The 17,648-nt window shown below is 61.1% G+C and overlaps 1 protein-coding gene across 2 annotated transcripts; it reads right to left on the bottom strand.

Moving 5' to 3' along the window:
* Window positions 1-164: 164 nt before the first annotated feature.
* On the bottom strand, window positions 165-17,351 carry ERFL (ETS repressor factor like). Of its 2 annotated transcripts, XM_056136783.1 has the most exons (7): window positions 15,843-15,877; window positions 13,109-13,267; window positions 4,941-5,020; window positions 1,893-2,127; window positions 1,413-1,608; window positions 1,148-1,265; window positions 165-642 (listed from the first exon to the last, which is right to left on the bottom strand). In XM_056136783.1, the coding sequence occupies exons 3-7, from the start codon at window positions 5,005-5,007 to the stop codon at window positions 194-196; spliced, it is 1,065 nt and encodes a 354-aa protein (XP_055992758.1). In that variant the 5' UTR covers window positions 5,008-5,020; window positions 13,109-13,267; window positions 15,843-15,877; the 3' UTR covers window positions 165-193. The 2 variants fall into 2 exon arrangements, with proteins under 2 accessions (XP_055992758.1, XP_055992757.1); XM_056136782.1 differs by lacking the exons at window positions 13,109-13,267; window positions 15,843-15,877 and adding an exon at window positions 17,108-17,351.
* Between the last annotated feature and the right edge of the window lie 297 nt (window positions 17,352-17,648).

The raw sequence follows: 17,648 nt of genomic DNA, 5'->3' as shown, positions 1-17,648 counted from the left end.
ACTGGAGGCTGGGGGGGAGGCTGGAGGCTGTCGCGTTCCCTACCCCCATTTCGGGGTTGAGGAGGAGACTGGGGTAGCCATGTATCCAGCCCTAGGATGATGCGGAGGGCTGGACCCCCCCCCCCCCAACCTCAGGTGGGCAGGGGGCGGGGTGGCAAGCCAGCCTCCGCAGAACCCCTCACTTCAGGCAGGCTCAGCTGCCCACCCCTCCTTTCCCCGCCTTGGCCTTGGGGGGCGCGGGAAGCCCCTCCTCGCCCTCACTGTCGGAGCTGCAGCCGCTCACGTCTGTGATCTCCAGCTCGGAGTCGCTGTCCTCCTTCCCGCCCAGCGCCGCCTCTGGGCCCCCTGCGCCGGGCAGGGCCAGGCGGGAGGCTCCTGCCAGGCCTGAGGGCCGCTCCGAACTTAGGGCCTCGCCAGCGGTCGTCAGGAGGGGTGAGGCTGTGGGTCCTGCCCCTGCCCCTGCGAGGGGCAGGTGGCCCAGGGAGCCAGCCAGAGGGTTGGGGTAGAAATGGGACGGGTAGAGAGAGGGGGGCAGCTTGGGGAAAGGGCCGGCGAGGTAGGGATTAAAGTTCCAGGGGTATTCTGGAAAGGTACGGCCATAAGGACCCAGCAGGCCAGGGGGCTTGGAATAGCCAGTGGCACCTGGGGGGGGACACAGGGTGAGGATCAGGCTGGGCCATTCCTGTGGGGGCACCTGGCCCAGCCACTGTAAGAGCTCCAACACCCTCATAACCCCCCCCCACCCCTCTTCCCCCCCCCTCCATCCCACCGCCCCCCAACCCCCTCTCAGCTTCCCCTTTAATGCTCCTGAAAAGCCCTTCTCCCAGCCTGGCACCTGCCACCAGGGGTCCCCGCTCCTGGGCTCAACCTCACACGCGTTCTCTCTCTGGTTTTTTGCGTGCACGCTAAACAAGGCCTTGTCATGCATGTGTGCATGCACAAACATACTGATAAGCAAGTGCACATACCGACGAGCATGTGCACACATGCAGGTGTCCACATAGTCACACACAGGCATACATGCATGCACACGTGTGTGCGTACAGTACACAGGTGCACACACACACACACTGCCCACCCAAGAACCTTTGGCAAATCTCCCCCTTTGCCACCCCCATCCCTGCATCCCAGGCCTCCAGGCCCTTACCAGAGCCCAGGAACGGGAAAGGACTGTCCAGGCGCAGTTTGTCCGCCTCGGGAGTGAACAGGGGTGCCCGGGCCCCCGGCTCGCCCAGGCGCGGAGCAGAGAACAGGGTCTGCAGGGTCTAGAGAGGGAGGCGGGGGAGGGGCGCTCCAGAAGGGCCTGTCCCCAGTTCCCCCACAACCCCCCCCTCCTTTCTCTGTCCCTCTCAGGGCTCACCATGGGGGCTTCCCAGTGTCCAGGAGGCTGGGAGTCTCCTCTCTGCACTCACCTCAGGGGTGAGGGGAGGAGCATCCGGCCCAGGTCCCCCCCCAAAGGGACCAGGGGTCAGCAAGAGTGGGGAGCCGGTGGTGGCTGCTGCCACGTCCAGCAGGGGGTAGTTGACCAACACGACTTTGCTGAAGTTAAACTTGTAGGTGAATCGCTTCCCCTTGGTTTTATGCAGGATCCGCTTGTTGTAGTAGTAGCTGTGGGAGAGGGTGGGATGGGGGGCTGGTGGGGGCGGGCACCACGGGAGGTGCAGGGCGGGTGGGTGGGTGGATGGGTGTCCTGATGTGCTCGGGGCCAGCTTTGTGCCAGACGAGCACAGGCTTCTTCAGGGTCACAGGGTGAGAACAAGGTGGTCAGGGGATCCCTGCCAGCACCACCACAAGCTCCTTCCACCCACGGGGAATCACAGCAGCTGTGAAGTGTCCCGGGCCCAGGGGACAGGAGGGGAGCAGGGCCATGTGCATCCCGGGGCTCAGCTCACCGCAGGGCCCGGCTCAGCTTGTCATAATTCATGTGAGGTTTGCACTTGCGAATGCCCCAGAGCCGAGCCACCTCATCCGGGTCCTTGATGACGAACTCCCCGTAGTCCCCCTGCCAGGCGATGACCCCCTGGTACTCCTCCTTCTGCAGCAGCTCCAGGATAAAGTGCCACAGCTGGATCTGCCTGGAGCCTGGCGAGGACTCGGGCTTGTAGGCCCAGTCGGGGAAGGCGAAGCCTGGGGGAGGCGGGAGCGAGTGTGTCCAGGTCAGGATGCCCAGCGGGAGACTCATCCTGTCTCCGTTCCCCACATCAGGCATCTCAGACTGATTCCCACTCCCCACCCAACCTGGGGTCTGCTCCCTAAATTGTCCAGAGAGGGAGAGAACTGGGAGTCCTGGCCTGTGCCTCTCCTCAGGAGGCTAGCTTCCTGCACCCTGGACTTGGAGGGGGGTGGCACTGGCATGGTGGCGCTGGCATGGGGGTGCTCACATGGAGGGGGCTCTGGCATGGAGGTGGCACTGCGTAGGGGGGCTGTTGTGGGGGGGTGCGGGCATGGAGGGGGCACTGGCATGCGGGGTGCGGGCATAGAAGGGCACTGGTGTGAAGAAGACACTAACATGGGGGCGCTGGTGTGGGGGTGCTGGCATGGAGAGGGGGACACTGGTAGGGGGCAGCTCCAGTTAGAGGGATGGTTGTGCCACCCCAGGACCTGGCCCATTCAGCCCCCCAAACTCTCCCTATCTCCTTCCTATTCCTCATCCTCAGCTCCTGCTGATGCCCCCCCTCCCCTCCCGCACACCCATACATTGTCTCTGCACATTGTCACATCAGTCAAGCTGTGTCTGAAGCTGTCCCCACACACCACGTGTCACCAGGCTTGTTGGGGATAGGGGGTACACCTGGCTCCATAATGGGTCACAGGCACACCAACACCTCGTGCCGAACCCCCATCCCGCGCTCATAACTGGGACCCCCCCCACAGCCTGGCAAGCACATAGCTCCCTCCACACAGACACATACACATACACGTAACCATCCGCACATGCACGTAGGTGCACGCATGTACACACGTGCCCCTCGGGAGCACCCCCAGCTCGCTCAGCTCTCCATGCTCCTCTCATGCTTGACCGCGCCTCCACCTGTTGTACAGATTCACCCTGAAATCAGGTGTAGATAAGGGTCTGACCCAGACCTCCCCACCCTGCAGACAGTCGAGCTCATGTGCACCTGGTGGCTCACTCTCAAGGTCCCTTCCTGAACCCCACCCCACCCCCGGGGAAAAGTTGAGGGAGGCAGTCTGCTGGGCCACCTGTCCAGCCGCCTGCTGGTGGCTATAGGGGGGTACGGGGTTCTGGGGATGGCTCCAGTAACACACCACCTGCACCTGTAGGCCCTGGCTCTGATCCCCAGCACTGCAGAGCCCACAATAAGACGTACAGCGGGTAGGGCATTTGCCTTGCACGCGGCCAACTCGGGTTTGATTTCCAGCATCCCACATGGTTCCCCAAGCACTGCCAGGAGTAACTCCTGAGTGCATGAGCCAGGAGTAACCCCTGTGCAATGCCGGGTGTGACCCCAAACAAAATAAATAAAGACATAAAAATTGAAAACTGGGGCCAGAGAGAACATTTGCCTTGCACATGGCTAACCCAGGTTCGATTCCCCCTGAGCGTTCCAGGAATGGTCCCTAAGCACAGAGCCAGGAGTAAGCCCTGAGCACAGCTGGGTGTGGCCCAAAAGGCCAAAAGAAAAACGAAAAACAAAACTGAAAGTTACAGAAGAAATAGCTCCAAGGGCTGCAGCGTGGGCTTTGCACACAGGAGATTGGGGTCTGGTCCCCACAGCACACGGTTCCATGAGGAGTAAGACACTCATCACCAGCTCCTGACACCCCCAACCATGCATCTGCAAATTTAAGGAGTGGGTGCTTATGTCCCCCTGCAGAGGCCAAGGAAAGCTAGCATCTTCCTCCACAAAAGCTCCTGCCTCCAGATCTTTCTCACCTACACCGCAGACCCCTCTGCCCCCAGAGGTGACATGACACCCGGTGACACAGGTGCAAACACACAGACTGGGAATGCTGTGGGCCCTGTTGAGTCATGCTTGAGGGGACCCCGCACACCAGCACACAGACATGCTGTGTGTGACCAGGCAGTCCCGCTCAGCAACACGCGAATGTATTCAGACACAGCGCCCCCACAGAGGAGGAAGTGGGGGCACCCATTCAGCTAAAACCACCAGATACCCACCCCAACAGCCCTGGAAGACACTCGCAAAGACAATTCCCCAGATGACCACCCCCCAAGAAAGACGTCAGCCGGGTCCCAAAGAGCAGCTGGGGGGGCGCAGGGCACAGAGTAGCTCCCCACCCACAGACACTCCTGCCCCATGTCACCCCTCCTTCCAGAAGTGGGACCCTACACGTCGCGACCCCAAACAAGTGGCTGGCGTGGTCTCCATCCCGCTTTGCACGCACATGCACATACTCAGATGCTCATCAAGGTCCAAGCCGGCCTTGCTGCCCACAGCCCCTCATTCGCTCCAAGCATCCACTTCCGAGGGAGCTGTCCTCACTCCCGGGGTCCAGCTGGCTGGACTGTGGACCCACATGCCCTGCTGAGGGAGTCCCACCTAGCCCAGTGCCCCTGTTCCCAGCCCTGACCTTTAGACCTTCAGTGTGGGGCTGCCTGCTCCCTTGGTTGCAGCTCCTGGGGAAGGAGGCTGAGCCCCGCCCCCTTTACACGCACACACGCGCGCATACACACACACACACACACACGCGCGCATACACACACACAGACACACACACACACACACACACACACACACAGCAGGCTGCTGGCTCCCTGTCCCTCTGGGCTTGGTCCTTCACCTTCTGGTCCCAGCCGGCAGAGACATCAGGCCGTGCTGAAGTTTTTAGCCAAGTTTGTCATAAAAAGGATTGTCTGTAGGGGACCATGAGGGAGCAGGATCTGGGGGACCCTAGAGGCTCAGCGTCAAGAAGGAGGGGCCAGCTGACAGGAAGGGGGGAGGGGTGCGGGCAGTTACCGGGGGTCCAGAGAGCCGGCAGGGCGGGTGGCGCGAAGAGCAGGTCGGAGACACAGCTACAGTCCATGGCAGCGCGGACCCTGCAGAGCCGGGACAGACAGCGGACACAGCGGGAGAGACAGATGGGGGTCAGTGGGGCTCTGGCCAGGCTCCGCCCTCCCCGCCCGCACCTGTCTCTGCCCCCTCCTCCACCTCCCTCCTGCGCCGCCGCTGCCACCTCTCGTTCTTGCTCTTCCTCCGCTCCTCCCCAGAGCCCCCCACCCGTCTCTCTCCAGCTGCCCCAGATTTATCCTGCTCCCGTGCCCCCCCTGTCCGCTGACCCTCCCTGGGCCCGGGGTTCAGGGGTTCAGGTTCCGAGCTCCCCTCTGTCCCGCAGACCCTGAGCCAGCCGGGCCCAGCCCTGCCATCCGCCCCAGCCTCCTGAGCCTGGACACCCCCTCCTTCAACCAGCTTCACTGCAGGGCCCCCCACATGGACCTGCCTCCCCAGCTGCAGCCCCCTACGGCCGGCCCCCCCACCAGCCCCCTCAGCCCCTCAGATGCCTCCTCTCCTGGCCCCTCCGTGCCAGCACCTCCCCCTCGGCTCCCTCCCTCCAGGGTACCCACACCGCAGCCCTCCTCTCCTCAGACCCTCCCCTGGGACGAGGGACAACCCCCCTCCCTAGACAGCACTTTGCTCAGCCCCCTCCTCGGAGGACTCAGCTCCCGCATCACTCCTGGGCACCCGCACTCTTCCCACTGAGCTCCTCCGAGCCCCCGCGCCTGGAGGACCTACAAACAACACCAGAGTAGACTCAGTCTTAGCCCCGACTCTCATATAACACACCCCCTGCCCCCGGGGCTCCCCACTCCTGCCCCACTGTTACTTCTCATCCTCTGTCCTCCCCAGCATCCTGCTCCTCCGGGGGGCTCCCCAAGGCTGCCCACCCCGGTGCCCCGCAAGGTCCTCTCCATCACAGGGGGCCCCACTCAGGCTGGTCTCCATCTCCCCCGCCCCCAGGACCCTTGCACCTCCCCATGCCCCCCGCCCCACGCCCCTTCTTCTGTCCTGTCTCCCGGCTCCGTCATCTCCTGTCCCTCCACATGTCTCTGCCCTTCCTGCTTCTCTGCACGTCCCTCAGATGCTCTCCATCTCGGCCCCTGTCCGGGGTCCCCTGTCCGTTCCTGCCTCGGCCTCCCCTCCCGCTTCCTCCCGCTGCCTCTCTGCGCGCACCAGCTCCCCGCACCTCGCCCCGTCCACTCTCTCCCGCCTCCCGCTTGCTGCCTCTCCGGGCCCCCCTCCTCCCGCCCCTCCCCGCCCCACCCCCTATGGCCCCTCTCATTTCCGTGTTGGTTTTGATTTCTCTTCCCGACGCTTTCAACTCCCCGCCGCCTCCTCCGGACACGTTATAACGAGGAGCCGTGGGATCGGCGCTCCGGGCCCTGCTCCCACGCTCCCCCCGCCGCCGTCTCTCCCGTCTCTGCCGTCTCGGGGCTCTGTGGCAGCTTCCCGGTGTCTGCTCACCCATCCCCCCAGCCCCCAGTCCCATCCGACCACCAGGACAGGTCCTCTTTCCCGGTCTGTCCCGCCAGGACTTGTCCCCTGCGTGTCCAGCCTCTCCTGCGCTCTCTCATCTCCTCTCTCCATCCCACGTCTGTTTCCGTCCCACTGTCCTCTCCTGGGGCCCCTTTGATCTTGCCCTGCCCCTGGCGCCCCCCTGGCCCCATTGATTGCCTATCGACCAAGGGAGGGAGGAGGGCTGCGGGGTGGGGGGCACAGGGCTGGACTGGGGACGGCTCAGACAGCCAATGGATGGACCGACAGACAGACGGACAGGTAGACAGGGACAAGCAGCCCAGCCCAGTGACTGCGGAGGGGCTGCGGCTGCATGGACCCCCTCCCCACCAGCCCACACGGTGCGGATGGGGACTCCGGGCAAGCTTTAATTTTTAATTGTATTTTGCTTCCTCCACACACACACCCCCACCCGCCCCCCATCTCCACCGCCCGCAGCCATGGCACCAAATGTGTGTGTGTGTGTGTGTGTGTGTGAGCGCGTGCGCGTGAACATGTGTGTGCACAGCAGAATGGAGGAGGATTGGGCAGGAGGAGGCTGCTTCAGTCTCCGTGCCAGGCAGTCACACGGACCTACACACCATCATCACACAACCACACTCCACAGAGGCCCACACAGCCACAACCATTACATCGCACAGGCTTACACACACCATCACACAGAGCACAGAGACCCACATAGCCGCCCAGACAGATTTGCCACCACGTCACAAACATAATACAGACCTACATATTGAAATAGTCACACATGCCATAAGCATCTCACACAGACTCACAGTTTCCCAGACATGGAGACACACAATTACGCACAGAGGAACACACTAGATGCACAACTCAGATCCACAAAGACCCCCCCAAATCAGAAGTCCCACCAGTATGGACCCAGGACTCACCCAGCAAGGCTCACAAGCATAGGCACATGAGCAAACACTGACAACACAAGTACACACATACACAGACACATGAGCAAACACTGACACAGACACACAAGCACACAGACACACAAGTGCACACTGACACAGACACACAAGTACATAGACACACAAAGCACACGGACACACAAGCACATGCAAACACACAATTCACCCTGACACAGACACACAAGTACACACTGAACACACAGACACATGCACACACAGACACAAGTGCACACTGACAGACACACAGATACATAAATGCACACTGACACAGACACACACACACAGATACACAAGTGCATACCGACACAGACAAACAAGCACACAGAGACACACGGACACACAAACAGACACACAAGCACACACAGACACACAAGCGCCACACCGACACAGACACACAGCTCACACTGCCACAATGCCTTGCCGAGCAGGCGTTGAGTCAGAGCCTTGATGCCCCAGGCCTGAGTTGCTCAGTCCCCAGCACCACACTCCCACCCAGTGACTGAGGCCTGAGCACTGAGGCCAGAGCAGCAGCGTGCCACGGGGCCCAAGTCCTGAACTGTGTGATGAGTACCACCCTGGGCCTGGGAGGTGGCCCTAAATCAACGAGTAAAGAGAAATATACCAGACACACACTCAGCTCAACACAAGACCCAGGGGCCACACAGATCTGCACCCGAGCCAGGGCATAAGTACCCCGAGTGCGTGGACGCCCCACACCACCACAGGTGAGCCACTGCTGACCACACACACACACACACACACACACACATGCACACACACACGCACATACATGCACACATATGGACCATGGCCGCATGGAGCCGCCCAGCAGCGCCCACGGCTTGCTCAGCCGCCCCGTGAGAGACCGGCCACTCAGCCCAGCTGCTCCCGCCATCATCTGGCCGGCCTGACTGTCCCTCCACTCACTTGCCACTTCCCTCATGCTTTGGTAGGTGAGTCTATGTCAGCTTCTGTGTTTACTTTGTTGGTTGTGGTCCACACCCAGTGGTGCTGGGGCCCATCCAGTGCAGTGCTCAGGATCCCCCCTGTGTTTGGGGAGCAAGTGGTGTGTCTGTATGTCACAGCTGCGTGTATGTCAGTGCGCGGTGTCTGTGCTTGTCTGTGCATCGATGTGCCCAGGCATATCTGTACATGTGTGTCTCTGTGTGCCTATGCATATGCAAGCTTGTGTGTGCACATGTATCTGTACTTGTCTGTGTGGATCTATGTGCACATACATGCCTGTACACGTGTCTGTGCATGCACGTGTCTTGTGTGTGCATGTGTATGTCTGTGTGCTTTTATCTATGTGCACGTGCATACCTGTACATATGTCTGTATGTGTGTACGTGTCCTGCATATGTATATGCACGTCTGCATGTTTGGGCGTATGCATGTATGTGTGTATGCATGTCTGTGAACATGTAGGTCTCTGCAGGTATATCTCTACGTGCTTGCCACGCACACCGCTGTGGGACAGGTGTCCCCCTCCCCGCCTCCCGAGCCCCACTGAGCTGCTGCCCCCTTGCCTTTGTTGCTCCAGCCTCTGCCTGTCCCCGTGTCTCCCTCTCCCGGTCTCTGGCATCTCTGCCTCTGTCTCCTCACCCCATCACCCTGGCCCCCTGGGCTGGGGTTTAACCAGTTGTTTTGATTTCTCTAAGCTGTGCCGGCTGCCTCTGGAGCTGCCTCAGGCCTCGCAACCCACCCCCAGCCCCTTCATCCCTCACCCGGCACCCCCACCTCCCCTTAACACAATCTGCACAAGTGGAATGAAAATTGATTTTTTTTTTAAATTTCATATCTTCTCCGGGGCTCTGTCTAAAGAGGAGAGAGACGCGGTCCGAGACCCTTCTGCTGCCACCACCCCCAGAGCACACACAGGCAGGGCCCCCAACACACACAGCAGGCCAGACACCCCAGCACATCCCACGCTCCCCTCCCCAGCCCACCCTGGGGAGACAGTGGGGGGCCTGGGGCACACAACCTTGGACCCACACGACCACCACACACCCCAGCATCACACACACATACCCCAACACCACACACACCCCCAACATCACACACCCCAACATCACCCCCCAACATTACACAGCCCAACATCACACACATCCCATCACCCATGTACCCCAACATCATATACAACACACGCCCCAGCATCACACACACCAACATCAGCCCCCCAACCCCAACGTCACACACCCCAACATCACCCACACACACCACCACCCACTACATGACACACACATCATGCACCACACACAATGTACACACACCACCCACACACACCATCACACACATCAACATCACACACACAAACCAGCACTACACACCAAACACACACCACACACACCAATTTGACCCACATCACCACCATACACACCCCTATCACATACATATTACCACACACACCACCACACACATACCACACACACAAACATCACACAACCACACCCTAATACCATACACAGACCACCACACACAAACATACACACACAGCACCATACACACCAATACCACACATACCACCCACACACTATCCACACTCTCACCAACACCATCCACACTCACACGACACGTATCACACACCAACACATTCACACTGCACACTCGCACACACTCTTCACCAGATACCACCCAGGCTCACAATACAACACACACACAGTGCACAAACCTGTCTCTCCCACACACACATGGCTTGTCTCATGCACACACTCACCCTGCATGCTCACATGCCCCCACATGGATGGTCTCATGTCCATGGTGGGACACAGGGGCTGTCCCTCCCTGGCCACAAATGAGCCCAGGCTTGCTGTACTGGTCAGCAAGGTGCAGGACGTTTTGTGCTGGGACTGGCCCGCACCCACCCCACTGAAACCTCACAGGGATCCCTGGGCTTGGGTGTGGAGCCCACACACGCACCCCCCCACCTCTCTTGGGGACAGGGCTGTCCCGATCCGCTGCTCTCCACGCTGTCACCCAGAACCACCGGCACACACGGCACCGCAGGCCCTCACAGGCTTACACGTGTGCACGCAACAGCCGCACACCTCAACCCCCAGAAGAGCCACTCAGCCTCCCCCAGCTCCCCGAGATAACAGCACAGCTGGCCCTAGACTATAGGCCACAGGCACAGAGAAGCAGCAGTGACCCCCAACACTGGCCCCGCTCCCCGGGTCGCACTCTGTCCTACCGTCTCCTGCTCAGAGAGGGACACGCGCCGTGTGGACACTGGCCCTGCTCAGCTGTAGAGTGTTGACAGACACAGCGTCACCCGAGTCCCGGGGGCTCACCACCATGCATAGTCACCCAGGCACGGAACACACACTCACACTCACACACGACTTATGCTCCGAACACAGGGACACACAGACACACACACACATACACGCCCAAACACACGCAGGGAGTCTGAACACCCCCAACACACACAGAGGCTGAACACCCCCCACACACACACACAGACACAGACGTAGACACAGACACACACACACACACACATACATACATATACACACACAGAGAAATCAGGACAGCTCAGACAAACACTGGAGTTCTAGTGGCCCCACACAGACACACAATATCAGTAACTCAAATATACACACACACACACAAGCACACACAGAAACCTCTCCAAGGCTGCACAGGGAAGGACAGACGGAGGAACAGACTGGTGGACACACTGGGCACAGGACCCCCAGGCGGGGGTTCCTGGGAGGTGCCAGCCCAGCCTTGCTGGGCCCTCACGCTCCCCCTGGGTCTCTCAGTCTCTATCTCTCTCCCTGGCATGTCCCTGGGGCTGCGGCCAGCAAGCAGAACAGAACAGTGTCAGTGGAGTGGGGCGCGGGAGCGTCCCTGGGGAGGTGGGAGCCGCAGTGCCACGCACCCCGCCTACCAAGCAGCACTGGGGGAGGGGAGAGGAGCCGCGGCACCAGGATCCAGACAAGGACCCGCCTGGAGCTGCCAGCCGCCCAGATGCTGCCTTCCAGGGGCCCCGGATGGACGCCTGGGGGGCACGAGAGAGGCAGAGAGGGGGTCAGAGATGGAGAGAGGGGAGAAGGGACACGTGAGGGGGAGGAAGGGGTGACTGGAGCACCCAGAAACTCCCACAGAAACTCCCAACACAGAGACAGACAGACAGACAGACGGTAGCTGGGGCCAGAGGGCAGGGTGGGCGTCTTGGAGGAGATGAGAGCAGGCGGGCAGCAGGGAGAGACTCCGGGAGACCCCAGTGGCTTGGTGGCTCCGAGGGGCGGAGGGGGCAGAGATGCGGAAAATTGAGGGATTAGGCGGAGGAATGGGTGAGGGCGGGCGGGCTGCAGGCAGGGGTGGGAGCACTGGAAGGATGGGGGTCCCACCTGGAGAACCCACTGAATCCCACCTTCTTCAGTCCTGGGGCGGTCAATGTCGGGGGGCCTGACCTAACCCCTGGCAGCCACCCCAAATCTAGCACCCGCCCTTCCACCTGCAACCCACCTCTGCCCAGCTGGTTCTCAGCCCCGTCCCCTGTGCCCCCCTCCCCCCCCAGCTCCTGCCGCATCCTCAGCTGATGCTCTGGCCCCGTCCTTCCTAGCAGAGCTGCTGGGGCAGAGGCGGCGGAGCTGGGGCTATCTTTATTCTGTTTATTTTTGTTTGTTTACTTTTTTGGGGGGTAAGGGTTGGGGCCACACCTGGCTGGCCGTGCTCAGGGCTTACTCCTGGCTCTGTGCTCAGGGCTCAGTCCTGGCAGGCTTGAGGGAACATATGGAGTGCTGGGGATCGGACCCGGATCAGCGTGTGCAAGGCAAGCACCCTCCCCACAATACTATCACCCCGGCCCCTGGTGGCACAGCGGGGAGGGGACAGAAGCTGAAGGCCGGTATGGCTGCCATAGAGTTACAAGTGGGACCACACAGGGGGGTAGGGAGCAGGGTGGGGGGGGGCTGTTGTGCCCAGGCAGGGGATGGGCACCAGCTTCAGGCTGGGAAACACAATTTCCGGGGAGGCCAGCTGAAACAGGGCCAGGAAGGGAAACAGAGATGGCAGGTGTAAAGGGCCAGAGGGTCAGGGGTCAAGGGAGGGGGCGGGGCAGCAGGAGCTGAAGGGCAGAGATGGGCAGAGGGAACACTGAGGGCTGCGAAAAAGGGGGAGACAAGAGACACGCGGGCGAGAGGGAGGGAGGAAAGGGGCCACGCGGGGAGAGAGGGTCCCTGAGCAAACGAGGAACAGGGAGGTGGTCAAAGGCAAACGGGACATAGAGAGGGCCTTGGAGACAAACACAGCAGGGAGGGAAACAGAGGACAGGTTAGGGCCTGGGGCCTGGGCTGCGGGGGCCCCCCACAAGGGGCCAGAGAAGGGCCAGGGTCCAGCTGGACAGGGAGAGGCTCGGGGCTCCGGGGGCATCTGAAGCGGTGCTAATTCAGCGCCATCGATCAGACGGGATGAGAGCAATAAATTATTGTGACAAGATGCAATCCTGGCCCGCGCACTGCCGCCGAGGCAGATCGATCCCTGTCCCCAGCCCCACACCAGGTCCCGTGCCCAGGCTGGCTCCGGCCAGGATGCCTCTGCCTACCCCTCTCCTCCCAGGCCCAGCCCCCTCCCACCACACACTGTCACCTACAGCCCTTCTGGGCAGCATCTCTGAGAAAGGGACCAGATCTAGGGATGGGGAGACAGGCAGTGAGGTGTAGCCCTCTCTCTCCCTGGTCTTCACACCCTCATTCTTGGCAGCAGCTGGGAGGGAACGATGGCCCTGTGCCCGTTTCACAGATGTGGAAACCGAGGCTCATACAGGGAGTATTCACGGGATCCAGGGAGGCAGGATGGTGACCAGGCACAAGCAGGGGTCAACAGGACTTCAAGCCAATAGTTGCACTGTCAGAGGAAAGAACAAGGGACAGCGACAAAAGGAGGGAGAAGATGGAATGAGAAGGCTGGGGAGAGAGCATGGGGCGGGGGGATAGTAAAGCACACGCCTTGCATGGAGCCAACCCTGGTTCAATCCCTGGCACTGCCTAGGTTCCCCCAAGCATCAAGCATCGCCAGGAGTGATTCCTCACCACAGGGCCACTACTGGGCGTGGCCCCAAAACAAAAAAGAAGAGAAAGGTCCACGTGGAGAGAGAAGTCTGCAGGACAAACCAAGGAGTTTCTGGGGGACAGGTACGTTGACAGACAGCTGTGTGGGCAGGAGGCTGTGTATGCAGAAGATTGTGCAGGGCAGGAGAGTGTACAGATAGGAGGTTGTGCAGGCACAAGGTTGTGCATACAGGAGGTTGTGCGGGCAGGAGGTCGTGCAAATAGGAAGTTGCGCGCACAGGAGGTTGTGCGGGCAGGAGGTTGTGCGAGGCAGGAGGTTGTGAAGGAAGGAGGTCGTGTGGGTAGGAGGTTGTGTGGCAGAAGGTTGTGCGGGCAGGAGGTTGTGCAGACAGGAGGTTGTGTGGGCATGGGGGGAGGGAGCAGGTGGGATTGAGGATGCAGAACTGTGGTGGGAGAGTCCCTAAGTGGTCAGACCTCCAATAGAGCCGGTGGCAGGACTTGGAGGAGCAGGTTGGGCCAAGCACTGTGGGAACCCACATGGCTGTGGATCAAGGACACCTGCATGTCTAGGAGGATAGTCTCTGAAGTCAGAGGGCATCTGTGATGCAATTCAGCTCTGAGAGCGTCAGAGAAATGCTGCCTCTGTCTCTCCCCTCCTCGGAGCGCAGGCTCTGCCTCTGTCAAACACGGACAAGAGTGAGAATCTGCCTGGTCAGGGTCTTGGGGGGATGAAATGCCAGGATGGGCATGCAGAGCAGAGACAGGACATCACGAGACAGATGTCCGAAGGCCTCCCAGGTCATCTACTGGGGCATATGGTGACACGGGGTGGGACGCCTGTGGTCTGGGAACTACCTGTAGCCACAGCTGCATCTGCAGCTCAGAAATGCAGAGTCCCTGGCAGTCCCTGCTCCAGCGATTTCTCAGGTGCTGGAGTCTGGGACCGGCTGCTGAGACTTGGAGACAGCTGGGCATCGTGATAGGTACCGGGGACATGGCAGCCCATGAGAGGGGACAAGTGTTTCCAGAGGTCACAGGGGACAGGTGAGGTGCCAGGAGCAGGTAGAGAAGGTGGTTTGGGGCAGGTGCATAGTGTCTTACCGGGTGGAGGGTACACAGGGGACTGAGTGTTGCAGGTCAGGTGAGCCACTAGGGGGCAGTAGGCATTCCCTGGGCAATGGCAGGGATGGTGGGAGCAAGGGACACAGAGAGAAGTTCAAGGGAGGGAGTGGGAACCATCAGACAGCTGGGAGGGCATTCACCTGGTATATCACTGGCCCCGGGTTTGATCCCCAGCACTCCATAGGGTCCCCTGGAGCCAGGAATGATTCCTGAATGCAAAGCCAGGAGGAAGCCTTGAGCACTGCTGGGTGTGCCCCAAGAAACAAACCAAAGAACAAAAGATGAAGGGAGAGAGGAGGAGTCCTGCACAGGCGAAGGGCAGTATGTTTGTGGCTCCGTCATGTGACCTTGTGCCCCAGCAAGGAGCAAGAAGTAGGGGAACTGCGGAGAGGGATGATGTGGAGATGAAGGGGAGGGACAGTGGGGAGACGCAGAGGAGCGGGCACCTGCTCCCAGTCACAGGCCGCCCCAAAGGGCAAATGTGTGCAGGTGAGAAGCTGGGTGTGTGTTGTGGGGAAGACAGGAAGGCCAGACCCAGTGTGGCCCACAGGGGCCCTTCAAAGGCACACGAAAAAGAAAGATCCACCTGAAACTGGGGACCCTGGGAAGAGCAAGCAGGGGGCTGGAATTCCAGGAGGTGACTGGGGGCACCACTGTCAGCCAGACAAGCTACCCCGAAGTGGCAAGGCAAGGGAGAAAACAGGTGTGAACTGGGGCATTAGCAGGTAGGATGTTCCTGTCAAACCTGGGGAGAATGGGGTGCTCTCAGGTGAGCTGTGGCTGGCAAGAGCCTCTGGAAAGGCAGGTGGGAGACGGGCAGCAGCGAGGTGGACGCAGATCAGGAGAGGGTACACGTGTTGCATGCTTGTGGCAAGTAAGGGATGTGTGAGGGGGGGATAAGGGAACTGGTTCTGTGGAGGGCAGCAGAGAGGTGAGAACAAGCAGGGCACTGGGGGGGGTGCAGGTATGGCACAGAGGCGGATTGAGAAAGACACAGATGTGATCTGATGCTCTGCCCAGGAGGAAAGGCCAGTTCTGGGGGGCAGGTAAGAGGGGTCTGTCTTACCTGAGAGGGCATGGGCATCTCTGGGGCAGGTTTCAAGGGGACAAGCATTACCTGGAGGAGCAGGTGGAGAGAAACAGGTGCCGAGGACAGATGCTAACAGCGTATGGGGTGGGGTGGGGGATACAGTAGGAGATCAGTAGGACCTGGAGGTGTCAATGTGGGGAACCAGAGAGGAACAGACAGGGCAGGTGTGCTCCTGGACAGGTGAGGTGAAAGGTGTTACCTGAGGCCACAGGTGCGGACAGTTCACTGGCTCCCCTCTCCCGGCCTCCCCAGGGGCCTGTGGGGGTTCTCGGGTCCCTCCTGGGGCTGGGCACGCAGTTGGCTCCAGAGGCTGCTTGGCGATGCGGAGCGCGTTTGGGCCTCCGCGGCCGGCCGGGCGGGGGCAGCGGGCGGGGGGGCCGTTTAGCCGTGATAGATCCGCGCGCCGCTTGTCTCTTAATCTCCGGAGCGACCGATCGATTCGCTATTTCCCTTTGTTGCCAGAAAATTCGATCCTGGGCCTGGAATTAGGTCCCCGGCTTAATCTGAGCGGAAACCAGCGAGGGGGAGACAGAGACAGAGACACTGGGAGAGACAGAGACGGAGAGATGGTGCGAGACGCAGAGATGGAGAGACAGTGCGAGGGGAGCTGGGAAGGACAGGCCGGCCAAGGAGAGGCTGGGGAGAAGCCAAACAGGTGGGCAGAGACAGAGAGACAGGCCCTATGAGAGTCGGGGTGATCCTGATTCAGTCAGGGAACCCCACCAAAGAAGAGAGGGCCGTGGTGGGTTGTGGAAAGACCTGGAAAGCACAGCTGTGTGATACATTAAGGCACCTGTCCCCAGAAGGTCATGCCCCCCAAGGTCAGGGTCAGACCTGTGCGTCCCCAGCCCTCCCCACAAGGACCCAAATATCTTTCCCACACACACCCGCAAGGGAACCCTAACATCTAATATCCAGGCTCCCCAAATTCAAACCTGCAGACTTTCAGTCTTGAAACCCAGTCCCAAATTCAGACCTCCCAGCGCTGCCAACCCAACTCCATGTGGACCCCTGACCCAAATTCGCGCCCCTAATTCGGACCCCAAGCTCCCTCAGCCCCGAGGTTAAATTTCAACTCCAAATGTCTGATCAGTCCTGGGTCGGCGGAGCCCTTTGCTCCCCAAGTGCCAACGCTGAGCGCTGGTCTCGAACCTCGCCAGGACTCGGAGCCCCAACCGTCAGGGCCTGCCACCCCTCATTCCCAAGTAAGCAGACCGCGTCTCTCCTATCCCCCATCTCCCGCGACCCAAGTTCCGCACCCTGCCGGGAGGCCGCCATCCCCCCCCGCAACCCCTCACCCCTCCCTACAACTGGGAGACCCCCCCCAGTACCTCCCGGGCCTGGGGCTCAGGGACCCGGGCGCCGAGGTCTCCGGGGACCACCTCCCCGCGCCCCGGCCCCCGCCTCGGGCAGGAATCCCCGCCCCCATCCCCGCCCCTGCGCCGGCCCGAGCCGCTCACTCACTTTGCTGGCTCTGCGCATCCGCAGCGGTCCGGGGAGAAGTGCTTAAAGTTCGGGTCCCGCAGCCATGGCCCCGCGGCGTCCTGGGGAGCGGGCACCGGGGCGGGGCGCGGGGCGTGGTGGTCTCTAGAGGAGCGGCCCCCCGACTCCCGGGGGATGGAGAAGGGGGTGGAGATGGAGAGGGGCGCGAGCGAGAGTCCCCGAGAGAGAGATCGTGACCTAGCGAGACCCCGACGCCGAAAGACAGGGAGAGACCGGCCGAGCTGGGGGGCAGCCCAAGCAGAGACGGGACGATGCGCAGAGACAGACCGACACTGAGACGCGCCGAGACGGACGCGGGCGCGGGGCGCGTGGCGCGGGGCGCGGGGGACGGAGCGCGGGCGCGCGGGCGGGCGCGGGGACTCGGGGGGCGCGGGGCGGGCGGGCGCTGCGCCTCCTCCTCCTCCTCCTCCTGGTCCTCCTCCTCCTCCTGGTCCTCCTCCTCCTCCTCCTCCTCCTCCTCCTCCTCCTCCTCCTCCTCCTCGGCGCCGCGCGCCTCCCGCCC

This window comes from Sorex fumeus, unplaced genomic scaffold (assembly GCF_029834395.1).
Source record: "Sorex fumeus unplaced genomic scaffold, SorFum_2.1 ptg000122l, whole genome shotgun sequence".
Lineage (NCBI taxonomy): Eukaryota > Metazoa > Chordata > Mammalia > Eulipotyphla > Soricidae > Sorex > Sorex fumeus.
Note: the sequence above shows the minus strand (reverse complement) of the source record. Positions and strands in the feature narration are given on the sequence as shown.

Excerpts from the sequence above, each read along its gene's own strand:
- ERFL (XM_056136782.1), bottom strand. The coding sequence starts at position 5,007 with ATGGACTGTAGCTGTGTCTCCGACCTGCTCTTCGCGCCACCCGCCCTG. Across the intron at positions 1,266-1,412 it reads CTCCTCCCCTCACCCCTGAG|ACCCTGCAGACCCTGTTCTC; the intron begins GTGAGTGCAGAG and ends CTCCCTCTCTAG. Across the intron at positions 643-1,147 it reads TTTCCCGTTCCTGGGCTCTG|GTGCCACTGGCTATTCCAAG; the intron begins GTAAGGGCCTGG and ends GTCCCCCCCCAG.